Source organism: Eretmochelys imbricata, chromosome 16 (genome assembly GCF_965152235.1).
Source record: "Eretmochelys imbricata isolate rEreImb1 chromosome 16, rEreImb1.hap1, whole genome shotgun sequence".
NCBI lineage: Eukaryota > Metazoa > Chordata > Testudines > Cheloniidae > Eretmochelys > Eretmochelys imbricata.
In genome coordinates, this window is record NC_135587.1 from 10188048 (window position 1) to 10215369 (window position 27322).

The 27322-nt window shown below is 42.5% G+C and overlaps 1 protein-coding gene across 1 annotated transcript; it reads right to left on the reverse strand.

The window, feature by feature from the left end:
- Positions 1-3843: 3843 nt before the first annotated feature.
- On the reverse strand, positions 3844-27047 carry TNFSF8 (TNF superfamily member 8). The gene is made up of 4 exons (XM_077835972.1): positions 26713-27047; positions 18390-18435; positions 6141-6209; positions 3844-5630 (listed from the first exon to the last, which is right to left on the reverse strand). Exons 1-4 carry the CDS (start codon positions 26905-26907, stop codon positions 5173-5175), a joined length of 768 nt encoding a protein of 255 aa, XP_077692098.1. The 5' UTR covers positions 26908-27047; the 3' UTR covers positions 3844-5172.
- Between the last annotated feature and the right edge of the window lie 275 nt (positions 27048-27322).

The following is a 27322-nucleotide window of genomic DNA, read 5'->3' on the forward strand; positions in this document are numbered from 1 at the left end:
GTCCGTGTAGACCAAGTTGGTGCACACTAAAGTTTCCCTAGGGTGCTTTAACACTGTGCTGTTTCAAACCATTTTTGCACATCAGCAGGGCCTACGTGGACCAATTAATGCACTTTAGAAATCACATCCTATAGTGTGCATTACACTCATGTAAACAGGCCCTTAGGCTCCTAACTTCTTCAGATATGTTGGAAAATTGGATTTGGCCCAGATTCTCAAAAACTCCATTGATTTCAATGGGAGTTAGGCACCCAAATGCCATTGAGGATCTGGGCCTAAATTACTCAGGCTCCTATGAAAATTTTACTCCAAGTTTTACTGTACAGCCTCAGGCATGTCTACACTTACAGTGCTGCAGTGTGTATGGTGAAGATGCTCTATGTTGATGGGAGAGAGCTCTCCTGGCAGCATAAAAATACCCGCGAGCCGCAGAAACTATGTTCGTGGGAGATGCTCTCCTGCTGATATTGCGGTGTGCACATAAGCGCTTATGCTGGCCTAATTTATGTCACTCATGGGGGTGGAATATTCACATTCCTGAGCGACATAAATTAGGCCAGCATAAGCTGTAGTGTAAACGTAGCCTTACTCTAACGGCTTAGTTCAGTCAGTTTGGTGGAAGTTGTATCTTTATTATTGTTCCCTCTATAGGAGCCCCGTTGTGGAGGACCAAAACAAGGCCTATGCAACATTTATGTTCAACTTGGATTCTCACAATATGGAGTTAGTGGGATCGATGTGGTGCATATACCCATGCCAGCCCTCAGCATAGTGAAGAATTTCACGCAGATTGTGTGGAATCTTGCCCCCAGATCCCTGGCCAGGAAGATCTGAAGAATGGACATAAATGGAGAAGAAAACTTCAAGACACCTGATGAAACCACCCATTGCCTAGGTTAAGAATATGTAACAGTTAGAACACAACTAAATCCCTCAGACCTGGCCACCTCTGAATTTTGGGAAAGTTTGGATCAAGATCAGAAGTTTGCAGGTGACCTCAAGCTTTATAATGGTGTGAGTCAAAAACCTGGCTCCCAAGCCTTCCTCCTTTGGGGAAGTTCAGGTCCACCTCTGAAATCGATGACTCCAGCTCATCCCTCTGATTTTTAATTATCAGAGGGTGGGATTATTAAAAGCACTCAACTCTGCTCCTATTGAAGTCAATGGTAAAGCAACAGGAGCAGACTTAGACCAATGCTGAGCATTTTTGAAAATCTCGCCTATATTTATCAGTGACAGACAAATCTTCCAGCACCTGTAGACTCAGGTCAAGAAAGCATAAAAAGATTCAGAGGACTTAGATTCTTTGGTTTCTGAACAAGGACCAGAAACCCAGAAAGAACAGACTGCTGTGTGAGGTTTCTGCTGCTTCCCGTTTCTGGTCAAGTTAGGAACAGAGAGTACGCACAGAAAGCCACAGGACTGCCACATCTGAGGACTATGGGGAGGGATAGTCAAAAGCGTCTATGTGACATAGGCTCTTTCAATCGTCCAAGATTGTTCTGTCTTTTGAGGGAACCTCAGAGAAGGTACATCCAGAACTTGTGGATTTGAGAGACAATGAGAAGAGCAAAAGAGGAAAAACTCCTGATTCCAAAGAGCTCTAGAGGTCTTTGGGAGTCTTGCTTAAGTAAGGACTGCAGGGTGGGCTTCCACTCTTACTGAAGGAACTTTGCATAACCAGTGTGTCCTGGGACTAAGACCAACCTAATTAATACAGGAGAACAACCACCTTCTGAAAAGTGGCCTTCGTTGAGAATTTGGTCTTCGGCAACCCGTGAAGTCTAGGCCTGTGGAATTATTTGTCCTCCAAAGGCTGTTGCCACGGACCTTGCTGAAAAGGCATGATGTAGTTCAAAGAACTGAAATGGGTTTTCTTATTCTATAAACATGGCCAAAAACAAGGAGAAGAGAGGGGGCAGGGCAGAAGATGAAATAGTAAAGTGGTTTGGAATCGGCAATGAAGTGTGGAGTCTGATGCCTGGCCCAGGGCTTTGTTTTAATGAAAGCCGTTTGACACACATTTAGCTGATGGTCTGACTTTCTGGCTATAATTTATGCTTATTTCTTGGATGTGGCATGGTAAGGGCAAGATTGTTCTACCCTGCCATCGTGCAAAGCCAGGGACTGATCGGTCTAGTTCCACTCTTCCATTATTTCCCCCATTTGCTGAAAGAATAGTGACATATCGTCCTATGCAGGGGGATTTTTTTTTTTTTAAAAAAGAGCTATTTTCCCCTTCAAATTCAAAGCCTTTTTTGGTGTCAGTGCTGCTCCTGCATTCACATTGGCTGAGAAATCAACTCTTGTTAAAGGTTCCTAAGAGGGACGAGCCTCTTTAACCTTTGTTGGGTTCTACTCATATGACACACAAGTGCAGGCTGATGCTGGATAGAAAGCCATTCAGAGACCAGTATAGATTTTTAAGAGCAGAGGGATGATTTGATTCTACCAAGGGTCTGAATGGGTAGAGCTAGGTGAATGCTGCAAAAAATATATGCCTTTAAATAAAAAACATGGTTTTGTTTCCACAGTATCTGTGATCCCTTTCACTCATTTTTTGCAAGTGTGTGTATGTGTGTGAAATATTTTTCACATGCATGGTCACCAAAACAGAATGATCTAAAACAGTGGTTCTCAAACTTTTTTTTCTGCGGACCAGTTGAAAATTTCTGAGGGTCTCAGGGGACCACTTAATGATCTTTCCAAATGTTATTTGTACTGTTAGCTAACTACTGTAAAGCACTTTGTAGAAAAAAACCCCTTAATAATAATGGTTTTTTTTGTTCTACAAATAAAAGCACACAATTCATATTTTAATACCAATAGTCTTACCTTTCTAATGCAATGGATGTGCCCTCTCTTCCCCTCTGCAGCAGCACCCGAGCTGGGACTGTGAAGGGTGGCGGGGGTCTCTCCCTTTCTTTCCCAGTGCAGTAGCCCCCCGAGCTGGGGCTGGGAAGGAGGGCCGTCTCTCCCCCGCTGCTACAGCCCTGGCTCTGGGGAAATTTGCCTCTTTCTCTGGCCACCACAGCCTTGCACATCCCAAATTCCTCCCACCCCCTCTTCTCACCCCACTGCCCCCTCCCACCTACCCCCTAATCCCCCCAAGGCCATCACCTCACCTTACATGTGCGTCTTCTCCAGGGTCCAGGCACCTAATTAGTGGAGACACCTGCACATCTCCACTAATTGGGTGCGTGGCCCTTTATTCTCTCATGTGTGGCCGCCCAGGCATGCACTTTAGAGGGAACTATCGACAGACCATCTGAATGGAGCTCGCGGACCACTGGTGGTCCACGGACCACAGTTTGAGAACCTCTGATCTAAAAGATATACTCTAGTTCAAACAGAAATTATTTTGGAGGAGTTCTATAGCCTGCAAGACTAGATAACCACACTGGTCCCTTCTGCCCTTGGAATCTATGACTTATGTAATTATGTTCCCCCCCCCACACACACACATTTTTGTGTGACTGTGTATTTGCACAGATGAAGTGGATGTGTTTTGAAAGCTCTTTGTGCATTTTGAAATCATCTGACCAGGGAGCAGAAACCATACCATGTGACTTGGGTGACCAGTTACATGGCACAAATAATGAATGATTAATATTACAGATATTCTGAATGTGCTCACACAAGCCATTAATCAGAAAAACCTGAATGACAAAACCCATAGTAAAAACTGTAGTCTGTTTAGGGGAAATTCACAAAGACACAAGGGAGCTAAATCCAGTGAAAAACTCCACTGTGAACAGTTCACCCAGGTCCAGTCATGTGGCTAAAACAAAATATAGGTACTCATGAAAAATCTTTATAGCAGTAGGCTTTTGATGGTGAAAAGAGAGTATGATCTAGTGCTTGCTTTCTTAATTTTACATTTTCTGCTGTCACCAGTAGTACAGGAATTACATTTTAATTAAACATGTTTGTGAAGCTGGAATTTCACGTAAAACTCTGATTTACTGTACTATAGATAAATAACTTCATCACTTTAGAGCATGGTCGTCTCCTGTCGCATCCTCCATCCTCTACACTCAGAAGTAACAGATGCAAGGTCAAACCAAAAGCACAGTGCAGCCCTGATCCAAATGCCAGATCTCGATGGTGGCCCATATCAAAACTCCAGATGCAAACATTCCCAAATATGGGTGCTCAAATCCAGAGCTCAGTCTAAAATGTCACAAAATGGCAGGTGTTTAGTGCAGTGTGGGCCATTCCTTCCTCCTCTGAGCCCCCTAAAAGCAAATGTTTATATGCATGTATGCTGTGGTGACATTCAGATTACATTTAAAACTTGACTTCACAAAGCACTTCAACATATACTGTAAGGGACAAGCCTGTTACATGGCACATGGACTAGATTATTATTACTACTTTTAATATTTGTATTATGCATGTACCTAGAGGTCCCAATTGAGATCAGCATCCCATTGTGCTGGGCACTGTACAAATACATAGTCCCTGCCCCAGAGAGCTTACAATTTAAATACAAAAGATGGACCAATGGTGAAACACCTTGTGCAAAGCCACCCTGCAGGTCAGTAGCAGAATAGGGAACAGAACCCAAGTCTCAGTCCAGTGCCCTAACTGCTGGGCCACATTGCCTCTCATGACCTAACTTCTTCCCACCTCTGCTTTCAACGATGCTGCTCACAGGCTATCTCACAGATTTACAGCTGCTTGCTCTAGTTGTAAAGAAAGCATCAGTAATCAGCTTTGACTGCTAGTTTTTGGAAAAAACTAGCTCAAAGTACCATCGTGTATAATTCCAAAATCCTCAGATGACAAGAGGTTCCATTCCCCCCAGGCTAGTTATGCTTGCCCAGCTGCTTCTGTAAGTGGAAGATATCAGATATCTGATCATTTTCAGCATGGAAAGTTCTTCTCCTAATTTGGTTGTTTTTGTTTTGAGGCGCCATTGTCATGACTGCGAGTCACTTGCTGGCCTCGTTCCTGACGGACAGTCTTCTGGCATCACAGGCAATCCCACTTTCGGCCAAAGCAGAGTGTTTTCCTATGTTTATTGGGTGAATGTTTTATTGTGTTTTAGATTTCTCTTTTGGACGCTTGGAAAGTTCCTTATTTCCCCTTAGGATGAGGTAATGTATGTCAACTAAGACCAGGTATTGTCCAGCAGAGGCATTGTCATTGAAGGTAGGTTACTTTGAGCTACAAGGAGCAGTCAGAGCACTCCTTACTTTTATCACTGTACCTGAGGACTGCAAGAACATTGTCATTGGGAAAGAAATCTAAATCCAAATATTTGTACTGCTTAGTTTTTACTGATATCCAGTCATTTGCATCTAGGTTCACCAGATGGAGTATGGAGAGCTCCTGAAATATCCTGTTAGAGTCTGCAACTGATGCACACTGCTTGAATACTGTTTGCCTGTTGGTGGTGGGACAGTGTGTGAGTAACGTTTGCCTGTTGGTGGTGTTATTCACAAGAAGCTCCACATGTAGGTCGATTGTGTTTGAGAAGTTGGTTAGATGAAAGTGCAAGTTGCAGTAGACCAAGTACAAGCCTGGCGTCTGGATCACTGGGTCTCCGTTGCTGTTGTACGTGATGTCTTGGAGAATACGATTTTTAGTCCACTTCAGTTTTGGACTATTTATTGGCTTTGACACTAGAAAGAAAAGGAGAATGAGCTAATACAATATACCAATACAGTGTATATTCTATTTAAACACACAAATGAGAGCTTGCTGGACTTATTTGCTGGTAAATGGTAGCCATGTATTCTGTCATTCTCCTATAGGAGACAACCACTGTCCTAGGCCCACTAGGCTTTAGGCTGAGAATTTTGAACACCTCTCTTCCCAACTTAAACCTCTCCTCCCAACTTAAACACAAGCAGATGTAGTCAAAATGTTGTCAGGAACATGTGGTGGGAAATAGTGGGCACAAAGACATTCGTTCATTCAATTTTTGTTTTCATCATTTAAAAACAAAATATTTGGTTGCTGAAAACTTAAAAAAAATAAATAATTTTCCCCGCAAAACCAGTACTATTTTCATGAAAATATCCACTTAGTCAAAAGGCCATTTTCCAGCAAAATTTTTTTTATGGAAAATCTTCAGCCAGTTTGAGATATAGGCTCCCATAAACTTGAATTAACTTGACTCATTCACTGACCTGTCATGTATGCCGCCGCTTTCTTAAATGAAGCATTCTGTAGGGTTGTTAAAACATCTAAATCATTCCCTGGAGGAAACAAAAGATAAATAACCATTGCAGTTTCATTTCCATTAGAGGGTTTGCTACCAGTATTCTTTTGCAGTGATTCTCCAACCCACACCATCATGAACCGTTCCCCATCCCAAGTAAAAAGACCAAGTCCCATGGTTCTCAACGCAGCATAATCCTATTCTAGCTTCATTTCATTTTTTAATGAATGGAGAAAATTCATTCCTTGTTTAACTTTACTGAAGTCAGGGAAGACTTTAGCTCGGTATTGCTTTAAATTCATTCTGCTGACACCCAGATGGAATACTTGTCAGCTGAGGATGCCAATAAAAGACAACAGAGAAAGAACTTGAAAATAAACCAAATATTATCCCAGAAATTAATTTGCTGGGAGTTAATAAATCAATGTTCTGGAAACATAATTGTCCCTATATTAATACATTTTGCAATAATTGTCCCTATTGTACTGCAAATGACTTAGCCGAAGTACCATTTTCAGAAAAGATTTTGGCATCTATGGGCATGTCTGCACTTGCCATTTAAAGCGCAAAAAGTCCCTTTTTGTGCGCAAAAACTGTGGGAGCATCTATACTTGCCAGTGACTTTTTGCAGTGAACTCAGAAGTTTCACCGCAAAAAGAAAACCACCTCCACGAGAGGCGTACAGCTCTTCCCGATGATGTTTTTGCACTGACGGGCATGTGAAGACCCGTTTTTCCTGTTTACAGTGCTTTTAGCCTCCACAGAATATCCCACAGTGCCTAGGTGACCACTCTGACCAGCAGCTTTGCTGCTCTGAGGCCAGGTAAACAGACGTCCGCCCCTCCCCGTGTAAAGCCCCGGAACTTTGAAACTCCCCTTCCTGTTGTCTTGGCAAGTGCTCACTTCTCCTCTGGCCAGGTGACAATGGCTGCTCCATGGAGCAAAGGATCCCCTGCTTGGAGCAATGCTGAGTTACTGGAGCTGTTTGGGGACAGGCGGCTGTGCAGGGACCCAGGATGCCCCGCCATCACCCCACACTTCCCACAAGACAAGACCTACCCTCAAAATGGAGAGATAGCTGCCCTAGAGCGCTGCTCTCATCAGCAAAGGAAGTGCTGCAAATGTGAACACTATCTGACGCCGGTGGAAGTCAGTGAGAACACAAACCAGTGCTTTTCTTTCACCGGTTCCCCATCACCGGTGAAACTGACAGCGCAAAAACTCTGCAAGTGTAGACATAGCCTAAGCCTTATTAACTTTCTAAATAACACCTGACCACACACAGATTTCGTATCAGTATAACTATCTCATTTAGTAAAAAGAAAAGGAGGACTTGTGGCACCTTAGAGACTAACCAATTTATTAGAGCATAAGCTTTCGTGGGCTACAGCTCACTTCATCGGATGCATACTCACGAAAGCTTATGCTCTAATAAATTTGTTAGTCTCCAAGGTGCCACAAGTCCTTCTTTTCTTTTTACGGATACAGACTAACATGGCTGCTACTCTGAAACCTATCTCATTTAGGGGTATGATTTTTTTACTGATATCATTATACTGGTGCAAGCCTTCGGACCCAGTTACGCTGGTCTAAAGGTGACATACACGGGTACCCCTTCTTCCCCATCCCGTATGGGGATAAGTTATAAGAGTATAAGCACATTTAACCACCCTAGCGAGTTTCATTGCTTTAACCAGACCAATGTAGTTAAAGCGGTACAGCTTTCTAGGGTAGACAAGGCCTTGCTTTTGAAAAGGGGATTTAGGCTCACACGGGCACTTTTGACAATTTTACCCTATTTCTTTATAATTAGAGAAATGTTAAGATGAGCTCAAAGATGTTCATGGGAGTTTGATGACCCTCTAGACCTGAAGGCCACAGGTTACTTCATACAAGACAATTTGATTTTTGTATACGTTTCTTCCTGCATAACAATAGTGAAAGAGGAATTGGTACACACAATGCAAGCACCTTCAGTCAATCCAGGAACTGAAGCTGGGGAAGAATGGGGCATGGGGAAAGTCAGTAAAACCCAACAAAAGATGCTTGAGATGTTTTCCATTAGCTCTTCAGACTCCGTTGCCATCCTTGAGCCTGGAACTACTATTTGCTCATTGTCATGCCCTAAATCACTGCCCTATCAGCATAATCAAGCTGTAGACAGAGGACAGAAGGACTGTATAAAGAGGACTTTAAATTTTTTTAGTGGTTCAGGAACTCTTGCAAACTCCCTAAATGTTATGAAACAATTGACCCTTTTATATACCATCTCAGAGGTTTTATTTCCATTACGCACAAATGCATTTCCCCCACATCCTTTTCTCTGATGATGAGGCAATAAGAAATGGCTGATTTGCAAGCGTGAAGCTGAGCGACTCAAATTATGCAATGGAGAGGTGATCTCATGCATACTGCGTGTGAACCATAGACTGCAGTGAGTAGGGCACTGTACTTCTGTAGCTGCTTTACCGTTGCTCAAAAGCAGGAGAACAGGTCCCCCTACTGGGCAAAAATAGTGCAGCATAGCTGAATTCTGCCAATACAAAAGGGAGTGAATTTCACATTCTACCACAGTGTGGATGCAGATGTTTGTAAGCCAGACCTCCTCCCTTCTTAACCAACGATCCTGTCAGCTCTTACCCTCTTGCTCACCTGTCCCCCAATTCTCCTTCTTTTATTGATTACTGCAACAGCCTTCTCCAATGTAATCTTACCCCGCTCCTATCCATTCAGAATGCTGCTGCAAAGACCATTTTCCTAGCCCGTCGCTTTGAGCATGTCACACTTCTCTTTGAATCACTCGACTGGCTCCCTCTTCTCTAGCGTGTCCAATAAAAGGTACTTTTCTTCATTTCCAAAGCCCTTCACAACCTTGCTCCATCCTACCTATCATCTCTCCTTCACTGTCAATGCTTGCCTCCAGTCTACCTATGCTACCACCTCCACTGCCCACTGTTTCAATTTTCAAACAAGCGCCTTCAGGCTTTCTCCCACGCTGCCCCTCACGCTTGGGCGTTGCTCTCCGTTAACATCTACAAAGCTACCTCATTTAGCCACCTTCAAATCTCCCCTTTGCTGGGATGCCAACAAAAAACCTTGACACAGTTCAGCTGCTGGTGTGCTGACTGCCAATTCTGTCTCATTGTTTCCCTGCACTCATCCCCTCTAAATATAGCTATTTGTTGTCTCTTGTATTATACTGGGATTGTAAACCCTTGGGGAAGGGAATGTCTTTTGTTCTGCGTTTGTATAATCCCTAGCACAGTGGGACCTTGCTCCGTGACTGGGTCTCCCTTGCACTATGGTAGCACAAACAATAAATAGTAATAATAACCATTACTTCGTGATTAAGACAGACAGATCTTGCATCTCTTGTGTTTCACCCCCCCCCCCACCCCCGCTCCATAGTTTCCCTGACTGTTTTGGCTATAAACTAGGTGTTATAAACTAGTGCACACGGTCCAGGAAATATATTTCAGTGCACAACTAATCATTTCCTCCAGATGGATGAATGCTACTTTCACATAGTACATGAAAGCCCCATTGACTAAGTCACATAGAATTACACAGGGCATAAGTAAAATCTGTGACCTGTAATCCAGACGCGGAGAGTGTGTTGTCTAGTGGCTAAAACAGGAGAACAGAAGTCAGGATTCATGGGTTCTGTACCTGGATCTGACACTACAGGGCCAAATTCTCCAGGTGTAAATGGGCTTTAATGAGCTGTGTCATTTTATACCAGCAAAGAATTTGGCCCAAGATATACAGCCCAAATGCAAGTCACTTACACCTTTCTATGCCTCAATTTCTCCTTCTGTTAAACTGGAATAATACTTATCAACCTCACAGGGTTCTTACGAAGCCTTGTTAATGATAGGGCCAACTTCTGCTGTCAAAGCACATCAGTAGTAAATCTGGAGTAACTCCACTGGGATCAGTAGAGTTACTCATTTACACCGTGTAAATGAGAACAAACTGTGGCCTGTGTGTAAAACTAGTTAAGATTTTCAGATAAAATTTGCTATAAAAGTGTAAGAAAAGAGATCCTAATGTCTAGGTCTCAAGAACATCGGCTTAGGCTGACTTTGATGTCAGAAGGTAGAGGTTGCCTGTCATTGGGGAGGGCAAACAGGGGAGCAGTTGAGCAGCTATAGATAATCCTACTGGCTGGCCATTTGTAATGTTGCAATCTTTGTACGCATACCACCAAACCATTGGCCAGGCAGGTAACGAACACAGGAATGAATTAAATTAGATAACACTAAACATATGACCGAGGCTGGGATTTTCAAAAGGGCCAAAGGTAGGTGACTGTTGCACACAAAAAGTCCATGACAGTGGGTCCTTTATTGTTGAAAATCCCAGTCAAAGAAAGACCAAAGCACAGTCTTAATCACATTGCTTCATGCATGACTGGAAATTGCCCAGATACTACAGTGATGAGAATAGAATAGAATAGAATAGAAAGCTTTATGACTATCCTAGATACTTAAAACCTGCATCATGATGAAAAATAGGATTTGGTAATATACATTCATAGCCCTGGACCCTAAAATCTTCATCTGTCCTACAGGAGGGTAGAGTCTGATTTTGGGGGTGGGAGTTTAACAGAAACTCAGTGTTAGTGAGTGGAATTCACCTTTCAGATCAGAAAAGCCCCTGTAGCATTTAAAGCTCCAGCACTCCAAGCTCTATTGATCAAGCAAAGAATGCTGCCTTGAAATAAAGAGCATGATTGAGCAAAGAGCTGAGTACCTCACTAGATAACTTCAGGCGATTCAAGGCATCTCCCATGATCAGCTCTGAGCTGAAGTGACTGTACCTGGCCTTTGTAAACCTGAACTTGCTTTCATTGACGTCAGTAAGTTTTAATAGCATTTATTTGGTGACATCAGCTGTGTTTCTGAGAAAACCAAGCATGGAAAAAAAAAGTCTGGTTGTAAAGAAGCATTTCCTGAGCTCAAGCTGCCACTGGGGCTGCTTATAACCATTTTTCAGTTTTGCTTTTCTAGTTAGTTATTCTGATCGCAATTGGCCCAGTGCAAATCAAAGGAGTTCCATGAGCATAAAACTAGTGTGAGTGTGTTCAGAAGCACAGGAAGATCCGTGTGTGCAGGGCTTAATTCTCTTACGTACAATGGTGTAAATCAGGAGTAATGCCACTGAAGTCGGTTGGGTTACATCAGTTTTAAACCACAGTAAGTATGAGGAAAACCAGGGCCAGACTCTGGAAACAAGGGTAAGGGAATCTTTGCTGGCTGCATTTTTGTCCCCTGAGATGTGTGGTACCTGAAGGTCACATATGGTGCAAACTTGAGAAGAGTCTGACAGTGGGAGAGAAGCCCTAGAGGGAAGGTGTGTAGACTTATTCTGTCCTGAAGATGCTACTTATGTCATGAGACTCTCAACATTTGTATGCCATTGCCATGGATGCTGGGAGTAAGTTACATGTGGCTCCCAAAGGAACCTATCTTGAGGGATGCGGTATCTGCATACTGAAAGACAGGAGACAGTAACAGCTCACACAAGCCTAGTGTATCTCCTTGGGGTCCAGATCAAGGGAGGCTCCCTGTCTGATGCGACCAATAGAGCTCGCTATGTCTATGGAACATGCGTCTCAGGTGGGCTACAGCCACATCTGCAGTAACGTTGAGAACATGACTCAGATTCCACCAGTCATGCAAGAAGGCGGGTGTCTATAACAGGTACATAATGTTATTCAGTGGACTGTAGCTTCAGGACAGGAAGAATCTGAAGGCTATACACATGCATCTGGTCTTTCTGTCTCATACACACAGAACATGAAAAGAAAAGGAGGACTTGTGGCACCTTAGAGACTAACCAATTTATTTGAGCATGAGCTTTCGTGAGCTACAGCTCGCTTCATCGGATGCATCTAAGGTGCCACAAGGACTCCTTTTCTTTTGGCGAATACAGACTAACACAGCTGTTACTCTGAAACACAGAAGATGGTGAATCCAGCCACCAGATGGAGCACTCTGGCAACAGGATCAAGGAGTAAACAGGAGAAGATGCTTAGACAGGATGTCTTGGCAGATGAAGTTTACCCTGATTACGTAGTCGCCCCATTTCAATGAAATTCTCCTGCACATGGTGGAGCATCAGGTTTGGTTGGAGCTGAAGATTTGTGATTCTTATGGAATTATTTAGGAGGTTCATAAAATGTGGTCAGCTTATTTGAAGTATAATTTGAACCAAAATGATTCTACAAGTCTGATTCAAATAATACTACAAATTTCTAGCTAAACAGCTGCCTGTGAAGAGACCCCTGTAGCTAGGCAGCCACAACCTGAGTGATCTATTTTTGGGATCCAGTACACAGTGTATCTGCTTTTCAGCTAGACCCTCTCTCTTCTCTGGCTGTTCCTCTCCATCTCCTAAGGGGATGGTGAACCCACTAGCCATCACCTACAGCCCCCAACTCAAACCTCTCCAAAGGATCATCAAGGATCTACAACCTATCCTGAAGGACGATTCCTCACTCTTACAGACCTTGGGAGACAGGCCAGTCCTTGCTTACAGACAGCCCCCCAACCTGAAACAAATACTCACCAGCAACTACAAACCACACAACAAAAACACTAACCCAGAAACCAAACCCTGCAACAAATCCAGTGCCAACTCTGTCCACATATCTATTAAAGGGACACCATCATAGGACCTAAGCACATGAGCCACACCATCAGGGGCTCGTTCACTTGCACATCTACCAATGTGATATATGCCATCATGTGCCAGCAACGTGCCCTCTGCCATGTACATTGGCCAAACCAGACAGTCTCTACGCAAAAGAATAAATGGGCACAAATCTGACATCAAGAATTATAACATTCAAAAACCAGTAGGAGAACACTTCAATCTCCCTGGTCACTCAATAACAGACTTAAAAGTGGCCATTCTTCAACAACAAAACTTCAAAAACAGACTTCAACAAGAAACTGCAGAACTGGAATTAATTTGCAAACTGCACACCATCAAATTAGGCCTCAATAAAGTCTGGGAGTGGATGGGTCACTACAAAAACTAATTTCTCCCCACTGATATTCACACCTTCTTGTCAACTGTTTGAAATGGGCCACCTTGATTACATTGGCCTCATTAGCACTACCAAAGTGATTTCCACCACTTCTTGTCAACTGTTGAGAACAGTCCACTTCCACCTTAATTGAATTGCTCATTAGCACTGACCCCCAACTTGGTAAGGCAACACCCATCTTTTCATATGCTGTGTATTTATACCTCCCTACTGTATTTTCCACTCCATGCATCTGATGAAGTGGGTTTTAGCCCACAAAAGCTTATGCCCAAATAAATTTGTTAGTCTTTAAGGTGCCACAAGGACTCCTCGTTGTTTTTGCTGATACAGACTAACACAGCTACCTCTCTGAAACCTGTCACCAATAATGTTTGAGTCACACGTCCAAACCCACTATTGTTTAAGTTGCCTTTGAAATTAGGCAAAACGAGTTCACCCATCTCTAGCAAATATCTGCTTAGCTATCTGAGAGTATTTTAATTAAACCAGTAGGTTTGCTTTTGTATCCTGCCGCCAGCTGCAAGACACGGCACCCGCTGCTGCTGTCAGATCCTAGGGGATCTTACAAGCTGAGCAGAGCTCTTCAGCATGACCTTCATGTACTGCTTTCACTAGGGCACCGTCGTGGAGGAAAGCAGGTAGCATGGTTGAGAGAATGGGAGTTCTAGTCCCAGCTCTGCTAATAACCTGCTGAGTGTCCTTGTCACTTCATCAGCCTCTGTTTCCCCTCCCACCTTTTTGTCTGTCCTGTCTTTAGGGCAGGAACTGCCTTTCATTATGTGCCGGCAAGGTACCTAGCACAATAGGGCCCTGATCTCTAGGCTCCTTTGTAATACAAATAATCATAACGAACTAGAGATGGTGGCAAAATTTCCAGTGGAGCAATTTTTTGTTGGAAAATGCTGACTTGGCGGAATCAATACGTTCCATTGATTCTGTCAAAACTTTCACCAGAAACTAAGCTGGCTGGGGCAGGCTGTCTGCCTGGTTTCCTGCTATCTGAACTGCTTGCCCAAGTCCCCTGGCTCCTCAGCATCACAGCTGGTGGGACCTCTTGTATATCACAGGCTATTAAAAAATGTATTGAACCAAGCAGCTTGGGTTAGACTAAAACGTCTCTTCCACAAAAGCATCCAGTCTTGATTTCAAGATCTCAGGAGATGGAGACTCCATCACTTCCCTTGGTAGTTTGTTCCAGTCGTTAATCACCCTCACTACAAGCAAGAGGTGGTTTATTTCTAATTTTAATTTGTCTGGCTTTAACTTCCGGCAACTTCTTCATGTTATGCCAGACATATTGCATTGGTGGTCAGGTAGGGAAGCCTGGTTTAGAAGTAAACTGAAGGACCTGATTAGCATTTGCAAGCCCAGACTTGCCACCACCCACTTTTTCTCCTAAAAGGAAACAGAGGAAGAAACAAAAAACGGTTTCTATAATTGGGGACTAGGAAGCTCTCAGAGGGCAATACCAAACCTGTCTGTGAATCTCCATACTAAAGTCACGGCAAGGTAGCCTTCTCCTCCCCACATTACATATACAAATGTACTGACTGTGACTTGCAAAGACAGGTCAGTAAAGTTGCAGTCTTTCCATATCTCTCAGTCCAGACAGACTCCTTAGAAATTGACTATCATCATATGACTGGATTCTGCTTTCACTTACATTATTTTTGCCCCAGTGTAACTCCAGAGTCTTCAGTGGAGTTGTACTGGATTTACTCTGGTGTAAGAGAGACCAGATTCAAACCCATAAGATGAAATTGTGCTCTTAGTTCTTTTGGTATAAATCTGGAATTACTCCACTGACTCCAAGTTTATTCTGATTTACTCTGGCATAATAAAGATCAAAATATGTCCTGCAGTGTCTTATCACTCAGCTCCTAATGAATTTCAATATCTTACTTCCAGGCAAACAATGAAGTATCTCCTGGTATACCCCGGGGTCAATGAGAGCAGAGTTTAGTGCCATGACTTCATGATCCAGAGAAGAACAAGAGAAGTCAGCAAGCTGGAGACATAGAACTTGAAGGGGAATGACAGATGGAGAGGTTTGTGGAGCCCTGATAGGTAACTCTCACCAAACAGCTTCTGACAGGTAGAAATCACTTGTTAAGCAAAATGGTCAATGCATGCCAAGAACCGTGGAAGGGATTTCACAACTGCAGAGACTACATTTCAGGAAAGATTTATTTTATGATAATCTTAATTTTTTCCCTCTGTTGCTTGTGCCATTCCACCGAATATCGAAAAGAGATTTATCAATGCTTCAGTGGCGCTTTTTCAAATAAACATTTAATTAGTTGGCAAAGCATGCCTCTAAATTAGATGCCATTAGACTATTTCAAACCTATCCCCAGAGGATTGACAGCTGAGTAAGGAATATGTACACCTGAATAAATTTGCTGTTAAGTACCCATTGGCATTTAGTTAATAATATGCAATAGTATGTAAACTCTAAATGAAACATGAGATGAAAATATAATGCATGTTTTTAGTATCACTCAATCAACTCTGGAAAGTAGCATATGTCTATCCCACTGTGAATTTGCCTGATGATACATTTTTTTAATTACTTGATAATTTGCTATTTTTTCCACCTGCCTCTTTCAGGACACAGAGGGGTAGAATTAAGGTTGCACTGAAAACCATAAATCTGGCATTTCCTAACTTTTGAATGCTTGACTTTACAACCTAACTAACTTTCTCTGAATGTAGCTTTTTGTATATAGAATGTATATTTACATGAAGGCCACTTTACACCAACTGAGTCATGGAAAGGGGCCTCAAAGTGCACACAAATCCCACTTTGAGTATGTCTACACTGCAGCTAGGAGCAAATGAAATGACAGCTTGTAAGCACCCTGAGAGTGCACATTCCTTCTGTCTGACATTCCCCTGGTTATTCGAGCTGAGAGAGAGAGCAATTGGCAGGAGCTGGCTGGGAAGGAATGAAGGTTTCAATGTGTTTATTTAGAATCATAGAATTGTAGGACTTGAAGGGAACTCGAGAGGTCATTTAGTCCAGTCCCCTGCACTCATGGCAGGACTAAGTATTATCTAGACCATCCCTGACAGGTGTTTGGAGATTTTTAAGAGCAGATAAGACAATGATGGAGATTCCACAACCTCCCTAGGCAATTTATTCCAGTGCTTAATCACCCTGACAGGAATTTTTTCCTAATGTGGAACCTAAACTACCCTTCCTGCAATTTAAGCCCATTGCTTCTTGTCCTATCCTCAGAGGTTTACAAGAACAATTTATCTGTTTCCTCCTTTTATGTACTTGAAAACTGTTATGCCCCCCCTCTCAGTCATCTCTTCTCCAGACTAAGCAAACCCATTTTTTTCAAACTTCCCTCATAGGTCATGTTTTCTAGACCTTTCATTATTTTTGTTGCTCTTCTCTGGACTTTCTCCAATTTGTCCACATCCTTCCTGAAATGTGGTGTCAGAACTGGACACAAGACACTGGTTGAGGCCTAATCAACATGGAATAGAGCAGATGAATTACTTCTTGTGTCTTGCTTACAACACTCCTGCTAATACAAGAATAAGTGAGCAATCTACCTTGCACCACAGAGAATTGTATTGTACCATTAGCTTTGGATTAAATATACATTAATTGATCGCCAATTTCGTTGCACCTGGTTTTCATCAATTACTCTGTCTATGGTAAGCATCCACTACTGCAGCTCCCTCTGCCTCTTACTAATTAGGGCTAAAGCCTCAGATGGCTGTAAATCAGCATCACTCCAATGATGTCAGTGAGGCCATGTCAACTTACAATTGCCAAGGCTCTGGTCCTCTGAGTGTCTCTTTTAGTCCCTATCTTCACACTGCCAGTGTCTGCCTTTCCTTCTCTTGGTGTAAAGATTAGAAATGGTCCAAACTTGGCTGATGACGTTTTGCAAATCTTCGGAGGGCATTTGTAAAGCTTACTCAGGTTCTGGTATCAACTCAATTACTATGGTGTAAAGCCAGGGTAGCTTCCCTAAAGCCATTACTCTGGATTGGTACTCGGGTGACTGAGAGCAGAATCTGAACTTCAAGGATCTAATCTTCTCTTTACCCAAACCTGGTTGTGTAAATTAAAATCTTGGGTTATTTCCAGAGAGATTCAATTTGAAAACAATAAGAAGTGATGAGACATTTATGCTGCCAGGAAGTTTGTGATGGTATAGTTGGCATGTGACAGCAGTTTGGTATGCTGGAAAGCGTATGAACTTGGACAGACATTGCTCTGAGTTACCTCTGTGTAAATGCTGAATAAGAAAAACACTGATCTCGTAATTAAGGTACTGGACTGGCACTCAGGAGTTCCTGGTTAAACTCTTGACTTTGCCACATGCTTTCTGTGTGATCTTGGGCTAGCCAATATAAATTCTCGTGCCTCAGTTTCCCCACATGTAAAATGATAATGGTAATGATGCTTTCCTTCTTCTTGGAGGTGGAGATAAATTCATTAATATTTGTGAGATGCTGAAATACTTGGTGATGAGGACCATATAAGCAGATGGATAATTGCAATGAAACCAACAATTACTCCAGTTTTATGATGGTTTAAGTGACAGCAGACTCTTGGCCCACTGTATACACTATTCTCATTAGAATTGTCTCCCCCTCTGTGCTCTGTTTTCCCCCACATATTTCTCCCTCTGCCTCTTTTGATGCCCCATTTTTCACCAGCCTCCCGCCTACCTCCACCTCAACTCTCCTTCTTTCTTGCATCCTCTCTGAAGCAGAATGTGAACCCAGTACTGTTTGAAGTCATATCAAACCCATGAACCCATGGTGTCCCAGTGGTTTTGACGAGAGTGACAATGACCCATCCCTAATAAAAACAGGGTAAAATGTGTCTCTGCATGCAGGAATGCAGGACTGAGCTATCCAAGTGCTGCCATATAATCAGATTAATGTTCACATCCTCTGGCAAAAAACACACTGTACCGAAGACAAGAAATGCTTGTTATTTGCTTAGCTGTGCACTGGTTTCCGGATGTACCGAGTAACTTATAAGCTTTTTCCACTGGCTTGGCTTTTACAACAAGAGGAGAGTTTAGGTAAGTGATTAAGAGTTGCGCAAACAGCTTTTCGTCACCCTCGGTGGCATTTGCATTATAAACCAGGCAAATTATATTGATAGTCAGTTACAGGCCTTACCTTTTCTGCTTGCATGTGTAATGCCATCCTCTGGGGGAGCCAGGCCCTGAAAGAAAAGTAAGGAAGCCGATATTTATTCTAGGCCCTATGAATATTTGTGTTCAAGGTATAGAGTGGTTTTAAGTTATGTTCTATTACATTCTGTCCCTGAAGAGTGAAATTCAATCTGAGCAGCAGACCAGCACAAGGCCTTATCCATCACTTGTGTCCCGTGGTGTCCTACAAGCAAGAGGTGGTTTATTTCTCATTTTAATTTGTCTGTCCTCCAATTCTGGCTGTGACTAGAACCAGAAGTGCTGAAATGACAGGCAAAAGGATCTTCGTTCAGTGGCCACAAGGCAGAAATACCTGAAAATGTCAAGGGAACATACTTGACAGTGGGCTAAAGTCTGGTGAGTCCTGCGATGGTTAGGTGGAAAGAGGGAAGAAAGGTTGAGAGTAAAAGGCATTACTTGGTCTGATGTTCTGTAAATCTGTCTGAGGCACAAGGATCAGCCTTGTGATCCCTTCCACTCCTTCAAGTCCTGAGGTGCTAGTCCTAAGTGTCCATGAATATTTTTAATATAACACCTTGGCCAACTCTGCCTGTGACCCCCTTCTGTGACTGACCCACAGATCAGCTGCTACAGCTATCATCTAAGGCACTTCCTCTTTTAGTCCAAATGGTAGAAGTTTGTACGACGCAGCTAGAGATCTATTTAGGTACTTATATGACCCCTGTTACTGTAACATCTGAGGGCCAGATCCCCAAAGGTATTTAGGTGCCTAACACCCTAAGGAAACTAGTGGGAGTTAGGTGCCTAAATGCCTCTGACGATCTTGGCCTGAGTGACTTTCAGCCATTAATGGATTTTACCTTCTAAGGATCCCCATGCGGTAGGGAAAAAATGCTATCTCCATTTTACAGAGGGAGACCAGAGGCATGGGGTAGAACGGCTGACTTGGCCAAGATCACTAAGGGAAGCTGTAGCTGAGCTGGGAATTAAAGGCAAGTCTCCTGTGCTTCAATCCAGGGCCCTAGCCATTAGACCGTCTTTCCCACCATGGGACCCCACAACCAAGGACTCAGGGCATTACATCTCAATGCAATATACCTGGTTCTAAAAAGAGGTGGGCACATTTTGCCCTGTGAAGAAGGAACTTTGCATCTACAATTACATTTCACATGGGCTGTTAATCACAGTTAACTCACGCGATTAACTCAAAAAAATTAACTGAGATTTAAAAAATTAATCGTGATTAATCGCAGTGTTAAACAATGGAATATCAGTTGAAATGTATTAAATATTTTGGGATGTTTTTCTACATTTTCAAATATATTGATTTCTGTTACAACACAGAATACAAAATGCACAGAACTCACTTTATATTATTATTTTTTATTTGAAATATTTGCACTGTAAAAATGATAAAAGAAATAGTATTTTTGAGGTTTCACCTCATACAGGTACTGTAGTGCAATCTCTTTATTGTGCAAGTGTAACTTACAAATGTAGATTTTTTGTTTGTTCCATAACTGCACTCAAAAACAAAACAATGTAAAACTTTAAAGCCTACAAGTCCACTCAGTCCTACTTCAGCCAGTCGCTCAGACAAACAAGTTTGTTTACATTTACGGGAGATAATGCTGCCTGCTTCTTATTTACAATGTCACCTGAAAGTGAGAACAGGTGTTTGCATGGCACTTTGTAGCCGGCGTGGCAAGGTATTTACATGCCAGATATGCTAAATATTCATATGCCCCTTCATGCTTCGGCCACCATTCCAGAGGACATGCTTCCATGCTGATGACGCTCGTTAAAATAATAATGTGTTAATTAAATTTGTGACTGAACTCCTTGGGGGAGAATTGCAAGTCTCCTGCTCTGTTTTACCCACATTCTGCCATATATTTCATGTTATAGCCGTCTTGGATGCTGACCCAGCACATTAGTGTTCATTTTAAGAACACTTTCACAGCAGATTTGACAAAACACAAAGAAGGTACCAATGTGAGATTTCTAAAGATAGCTACAGCACTCAATGCAAGATTTAAGAAACTGAAATGCCTTCCAAAATCTGAGAGTTATGAAGTGTGGAGAATTCTTTCAGATGTCTTAAAAGAGGAACACTCCGATGTGGAAACTACAGAACCCAAACCACCAAAAAAGAAAATCAACCTTCTGCTGGTGGCAGCTGACTCAGATGATGAAAATGAACCTGCGTTGGTTCACTCTGCTTTAGATTGTTATCAAGCAGAACCCGTCATCAGCATGGACGCATGTCCCCTGGAATGGTGGTTGAAGCATGATGGGACATATGATTCTTTAGCGAATCTAGCATGTAAATAACTTGTGATGCCGACCGACTACAAGAGTGCCATGCGAACACCTGTTCTCACTTTCAGGTGACATTGTAAACAAGATGTAAATAAGCATTATCTCCAGCAAATTGTAACCAAACTTGTTTGAGCGATTGGCTGAAGTAGGACTGAGTGGACTTATAGGCTCTAAAGTTTTACATTGTTTCATTTTTGAATGCAGTTATTTATTGTACATAATTCTACATTTGTAAGTTCAACTTTCATGATAAAGGGATTGCACTACAGTACTTGTACTAGGTGAATTGAAATATACTATTTCTTTTGTTTTTTACAGTGCAAATATTTGTAATAAAAATAAATATAAAGTGAGCACTGTACACTTTGTATTCTGTGTTGTAATTGAAATTAATATGTTTGAAAATGTAGAAAACATCCAAAATATTTAAATAAATGGTATTCTATTATTGTTTAACAGTGCGATTAATCCCTATTCATTTTTTTAATCGCGCGATTAATTTTTTTAATCGTTTCACTAAATGGAATCAGGCGATGGTTGTTTATAAAGGAGTGTTTTGCAAAGCAATTGAGCCATTAGTGTTCGAGCAAGGCATTCACCTTTCAAACCTTCCTCTGCGATAGAGGTTAGGAGAAAAAATATATAAATCTGACGACTTGTAGTTTGCTATGCAGATGGGGGGACTTGAGAGAAATTAAAATGCACTAATGTGTCGCATTCCTGCTTGGAAAGTCTCAGAATGGATGGAAAATAACAGAAACTAATGCATCTTATTTCAAGAATAATTGAGTAGACACCCAAATAAAACTTTAGTGCTTGCTTCTAAGGGGGGGGGGAGGCGTTTCCTTTCCCACAGCAAGAAGATTCAGTTTAATGCTCTAATTTGAAATGTAAAGCATTCCCCTCTAGGTGCTCAAAGAGATGAAAGTGTATTGTACAGGCCTGGGAAAAATTCATTATAAATCTGCAATGGCAGTGTGTGCGGGTGATGAATGGTCTCAATCATCACAAGCAGAATGATTTGCGTTTGCTTCATCAGAGAAAATGATAATCATGTGCCAGGGAAAAATCAGCTTTTAAAAAGTGCTTTTATAAAAAACCTTCCCAAACCAAATCAGCCTGGTGTCTCACTTGTCATCTAATCAAAATCATCTTGATAAATGGCTCTTGCAGACCCCGCTCCCTGGGAGAAAAACTGCAAAGGTCTCATATCCCCTGACTGGAAAGGAATGATACCCATAATAATTAAACAACCACACAATAACAAACAACGAGGTATGAGGATTACTGTTGCATCAGATGCCACGACATGCCCTGCAGAAGATATGAGTAGGGGTGGATGAATGGGCTTGGAAAAAAGAAGTACTTTTTCACCAGATTCTATGCCTCTTTCTAAAACTGAATTTGAATGCAGAGCCAAATTCAGCTACTATAAGTAGGTGTTACTTAGTTGACTTCAGTGCACTTGCACTGGCATGAGCCTGTTCTGAAACTTTCTTTCTTTCCGTTCAGATAACTTTTTTCAGCCACTTGTGGGTATCTCAACATCCAGACTCCAACCAGAACCTACAACACTGAGCGGTCACCAAAATCTCCATTCCCATCTGGGCCCACACGTGGAGAGAAAAACTGTTATTATGAGCAATTTAGCCTAGATTTTGCAGACCCAAGCGGTTTGAATTCAGTAGTTGGGATAAGATTCAGATAAGCATCCTGACTTACAGGTGTTGTCAACCTGACTCCAAATTCCCTGGGGTGAAATCCTGAGCATTTGAACGTAGTGGGAGGGTTTGCTATTGACTTAGTTGAAGCCTTGAATTCACCCCCAACCATTTGAGATTCACCCTTGACTTGTGAGGATACAGGCTGAGTATCTTTAGCTGCCTTAGGATTGAAAGTCCATTTTACCTGCATTCATTGAAGTGTGGGATTGTTCTTACAAAATCCATGTAAAGGCACTTAACTAACATAGTGCTATACAAACACATCGGGGCAGCATCCTTAGTTCAGGAGTTTTGGGGTGCTGAGCCTACACCACTCTTATGCACTTCAGCCAGAGCCATGCATGTTCAGCCGCTCTGAAAATGAGGCTCCGGGGGCGAAATCTTGGACCTATCAAAATCAATGGGAGTTTTGCCCTAGGACGTCACCCTACTTAAACCATCTATTATTAAAACAACAATTCCCCATTTTTCTGCCTTTTAAGAGGTGCAAGAATATGAAGACAGAAAAATTAATGACTGAGTCCCAGCCATTACAGCTAGCCCCTATATTCCCACAGGGCCTATAAACAGCTACCTAATTCTTAATCTTTGTATTTGCTTGTTACAGCAGAGGCTGTAAAATGTACATCCCAGTTGCAACAGCATCATAATCCTTCATACTTTTCATCTGTGGACCTCAAAGTGGGTGAGCATCATTACTTTCATTTTACAGATGGGGAAACTGAGGCAGAGGCAATTTAAGCAGCTTGCCCAAACTCTCACACAGTCAAAGGAAGAACTGGGAATAATGATCCACATCTCCTGGCTCAAGCCTCACACTTGAGCTGACAAGGGGCATCATTACAAATGCAGGTGTAACTACAAGGAATGATTTTAGTATTGGTGAACGGTATCAGGCTCACAGCCTGGGACCGTGAAGGATACTGTTTAACCATAGAAAGGTTACAGCATGGGTTCGAGCGGAGGGGGTCTTGCTCCTATCAAGATGCCTTAGTCCTGTTCTGTAGGGTTCTATTTTAGCAGGTGGCTCATTTTCCATGGTATTCAGTTCTTGCTGTCTCTGCCACGTTTGCCCACTAGGGGGCATTCTTTAATGCAAATTGCAACATTTCCACCTAGGAAATGGAGTGAAATTTTTAGAAGTCATGTTCTAAACAGCCATCAGATAGGAATTACTTCTGGACATTACTGAGCCGGGCTGGATTCCAGCTGGTGAAATTGTTCTAGAATTTTAACCATAACAGGTTTGAAAACTAGATCATTCCGTATAATTACTGGGCACGTACGTATACAATTTTACATTATTGCTGGAATAGGGCTGAATGGCTCTGGGGAAAAAAACCCAAATCCTATCAGGTTGGAAACATGAGCATGTAGAAACCCCTGAAATGTCATGTCCCGGTGTGTAGTTATGATGGCTGGTAAAATACAAGCTTAGGGATGAATAGGGGGTCTACTATTGCCACGTTCACGGCAACATTTTGCTACAACCAGGTAACTTAAGGCTGGCGCTCCATAATAATTATTGTTTACAACACACCCTCTGCCCCAGTGTGCTTCACTGAGGAAATACATACAGCAACAATGAAATGCAGACACCTCTGATGTGCAGGACATCAGCCTCACACAGCTGCAATGAGAAAGAGAAATTTGGTCCAAGGTCCCCCATGGCAAACCCTTCTGCTTTTATGAAAAACAAGGTCTCACATAAAAGAGCAAGATACAGTAAATGGGAAGATGCTCGATGTATCTCTAGCAGAAGCATGAAGAATTGAGTTGGCTGTATCCCAATACACAGTTCCAAGGAGTCTAAACTTACACTGCTAAGCCTTTGCCGCTAGAGAAGTGGGTGTGAGGAAGATTTTTTTGCTGCGCTATGAAATGAACTAGGACAGATTATTATTTAATAACATTTGTATTAGATCCAGAGGGATGACTGGATTTATGGGTGGTTGTTTATTGTGATCTTCCATGTTGTATAATCCATGTCCGGGGTATCTTGATTTCAGGTCTGCAGAGTTTCTCTGCTTTTTTATCGAATTTCACCCTATGTAAGGTCCTTAATCGTGAACCATTTTTTTTTAGTGGAAATTTGTTAAGAGGGAGATTTTCAACAGCACAAAAGAGGGATAGGCAGCCAACTTCCATTGATGGTCAATAGGCATTGGCTACCTAACTTCCCTGTGTGCTTTGGAAATCGCCCATCAATCCAGCTGAAAAAGACACTTTCGAGACAATCAAAACAGCCCCTGGGTCTGATCCAACGCCATGGTTGGGTACAGTGTGTCACAGGACTGAGCCCCATGAGCCATGTGGTTCCAATGATGAGACCTTCCGAAAAACACTTGCATTGTGGGGTGCATTAAGAAAGCACCTAGACTAGAGGATCCCCTAACTCAACAGCAACAAACATAGCTCTCGGAGGAGTTCCTGCCCCATCTTACACTGAGCGGGGGCATGACGGCGGATGCATGTTCCAAATTAGAACCTCATCCCACTGCGGAACTGCTCCTGGGGTGTCAAAGTTCATCATTTGGGCTTGAAGGTTAGTCACTTCCCCATTGAAGGAGAGTAAAGGGACCATAGGGAGAAGATTTAGGCATGTGAGTTCTTCAGCGTCTTGAAAGCAAGACCAGGAGACACATTCCTTACTCCCTAATTCCCCCATGCAGAACAAAATTGCAGCATGATTCTCTGTATCACACACCTGAGCTATCAGCTTGCTGCTTTCTCCTTTTGCAAGCTCTGTTTCCAAAATGAACAACCTTAATCCTTCATTATCATTCCTCTGGCATTCAGTGTGACAGCATTTATCCTGATGCAGCACTAATTCAGTGTCAAATTTAGTGTTAATAAGTATCACTGGAACCAACATTATGTGGGATCTATGCAGTAATTAACGAAACCATTATTTTAAGTGTTTCCTTAATGTCGCACTAGTTGATTATTATGTTAAACTATGTGAGTCTCATTCTGACATTGCTTACACTGGTTTTATCATAATGTAACAACCTTGATTTCAATTGGGTGACTCCTTATTTACAATGATGTAACAGAGAGATGAATTAGGCCCTGAGGTTTCATTTTTAGGTAAATTCCAGATAGTTCCACACACACTTGATTTAGTAATTCAAGAGAAAAGAACATGATGGGTAGCATTTTTCAACTCAACTTTCTCCCATAAAGCGGGGTCTTTAGCTTCTGTAGCTTTCCTTCTAACAGGTGCAGTGATGCATCTTTAGCACTTGGATTTATAATAAGATTTCCAACCCCACTGTGTGAAAGCCTGGCTACACTGAAGATAATGGCAAAACTCTCGCTGATTTCAATAGCTTCAAGATTTTATCCACTATGTGCATAATCAGCTGTACAGAGAAATATAGCCCCATCGCCCAATCCTGAAATACACCATTGGCTCCCCGTTCATTCCAAGATCCAGCTCAGAGCTCTCCTCTTTTATTTTAAAATACTCCACAGGCTTGTTGACAACCTACCTCAGAGTTCCCCATTTTTCTTGCTCCTTATCTGCAGTTAGCACTGCCCTGCTCGCTTGTTCCTTCCCCCAAACTTGACACTCAGTTCAAGAGCCTTATCCTCTGCAGCTTGTGCTAGTTTGGAATGGCTTCTCTGCATCCCTCTACCTCGATGACCTCTCCATTGCTTTCCAAAGCTAATCTGAAAACATCTATCCTCCATGTCTCTCTCCGTCCATTAATGAACTTGAAATCTGCATGCTTGCAGGAATGTACTATGCAATGCCTTTGAAGCATTACTTCCCCCCGGCCCTTGCAAACTACCATTCCTTGCAAATACATGGTATCATACACAGTGGTTCCTTCTATCACATCAATCAATAAAGCATTTTGGCAAAGCATCACAGCACTATAAGAATTGCTATGCTGGCTCAGACCGCAGGTCCCCCTAGCCCCGTGTCCTGCCTCTGATGGTAGCCAGAACCATATGCATCGGAGGAAAGTATAAGAACCAAGCAGTAAAAACCTGCCCTCTATAAAGGTCTCATTCTAGCCTCTCCTGATGGATTATGTCCTGGAGCATGAGGTTTTCTATTTCTCTTGTGTGGAAGATAATGTGCACAAGAAACCAGTATTGTACTGAGAGAAAATAAATAATTTCCTTATAACATCTCTCTCTTTCTCTGTTTTGCCTTTATCCTAATCTACATTTTTTTGTGGGCCAGTGACTGAATCTCCAGTTGCAAGGACCCTCTTAGAGAGCAGGAGTAAAAAAGAGACTGAAGGAGAAAAGCTGTCAGTGACTTACCTTCCTCTGAACGATTAGGACCATGACGGTTGCTAGAGCAAAGACGAGGCACACCGTGAGGGAAGCTGTGGTGAAATAGAAGTATCTTTTGTTAGTGGCACGGAGCCTCCTTGGAACACCGGCTTCAGTCATGTTCATGGCTGCTTCATGAGAATCATTCACCGGGAAAAATGTTTGCTCTGGCGAGGAGCACATTCTTATATAGCCCTCAGCTCACCACTCCGTATCTCCCCTTGATCAGCTTCTCATTCACAGCCCATCTCTGTTCCTAGCAGGATTTTCCCCCTTCATCCTGGGCTCATGTGACCTGGAAAAAAAGCTTCATCATTTGTGGTACGAAGAAAAAGGGACCCGGGGGCGTGAGGCAGGATGCAGCCGTGAAGAGGGGAAGGAGCTTCATGTTCTTGATCAGGGATTTCGTGAAGGCAGCCGCTCATACTGCACCGGTTTCTGATGTCAGAAGGTGAATGGTAACCAAGGTTGGTCCGTCCCCCCCTCCCCTTCCACCCTCTTTCTGTGAAACTGAGTGCAAGGCAAATGCTGTTTCACTTCCTACTCAACTGCAGGGACAGTTCAGTACAGTAAATCACCCCAGCTGGCATCCTCCTGT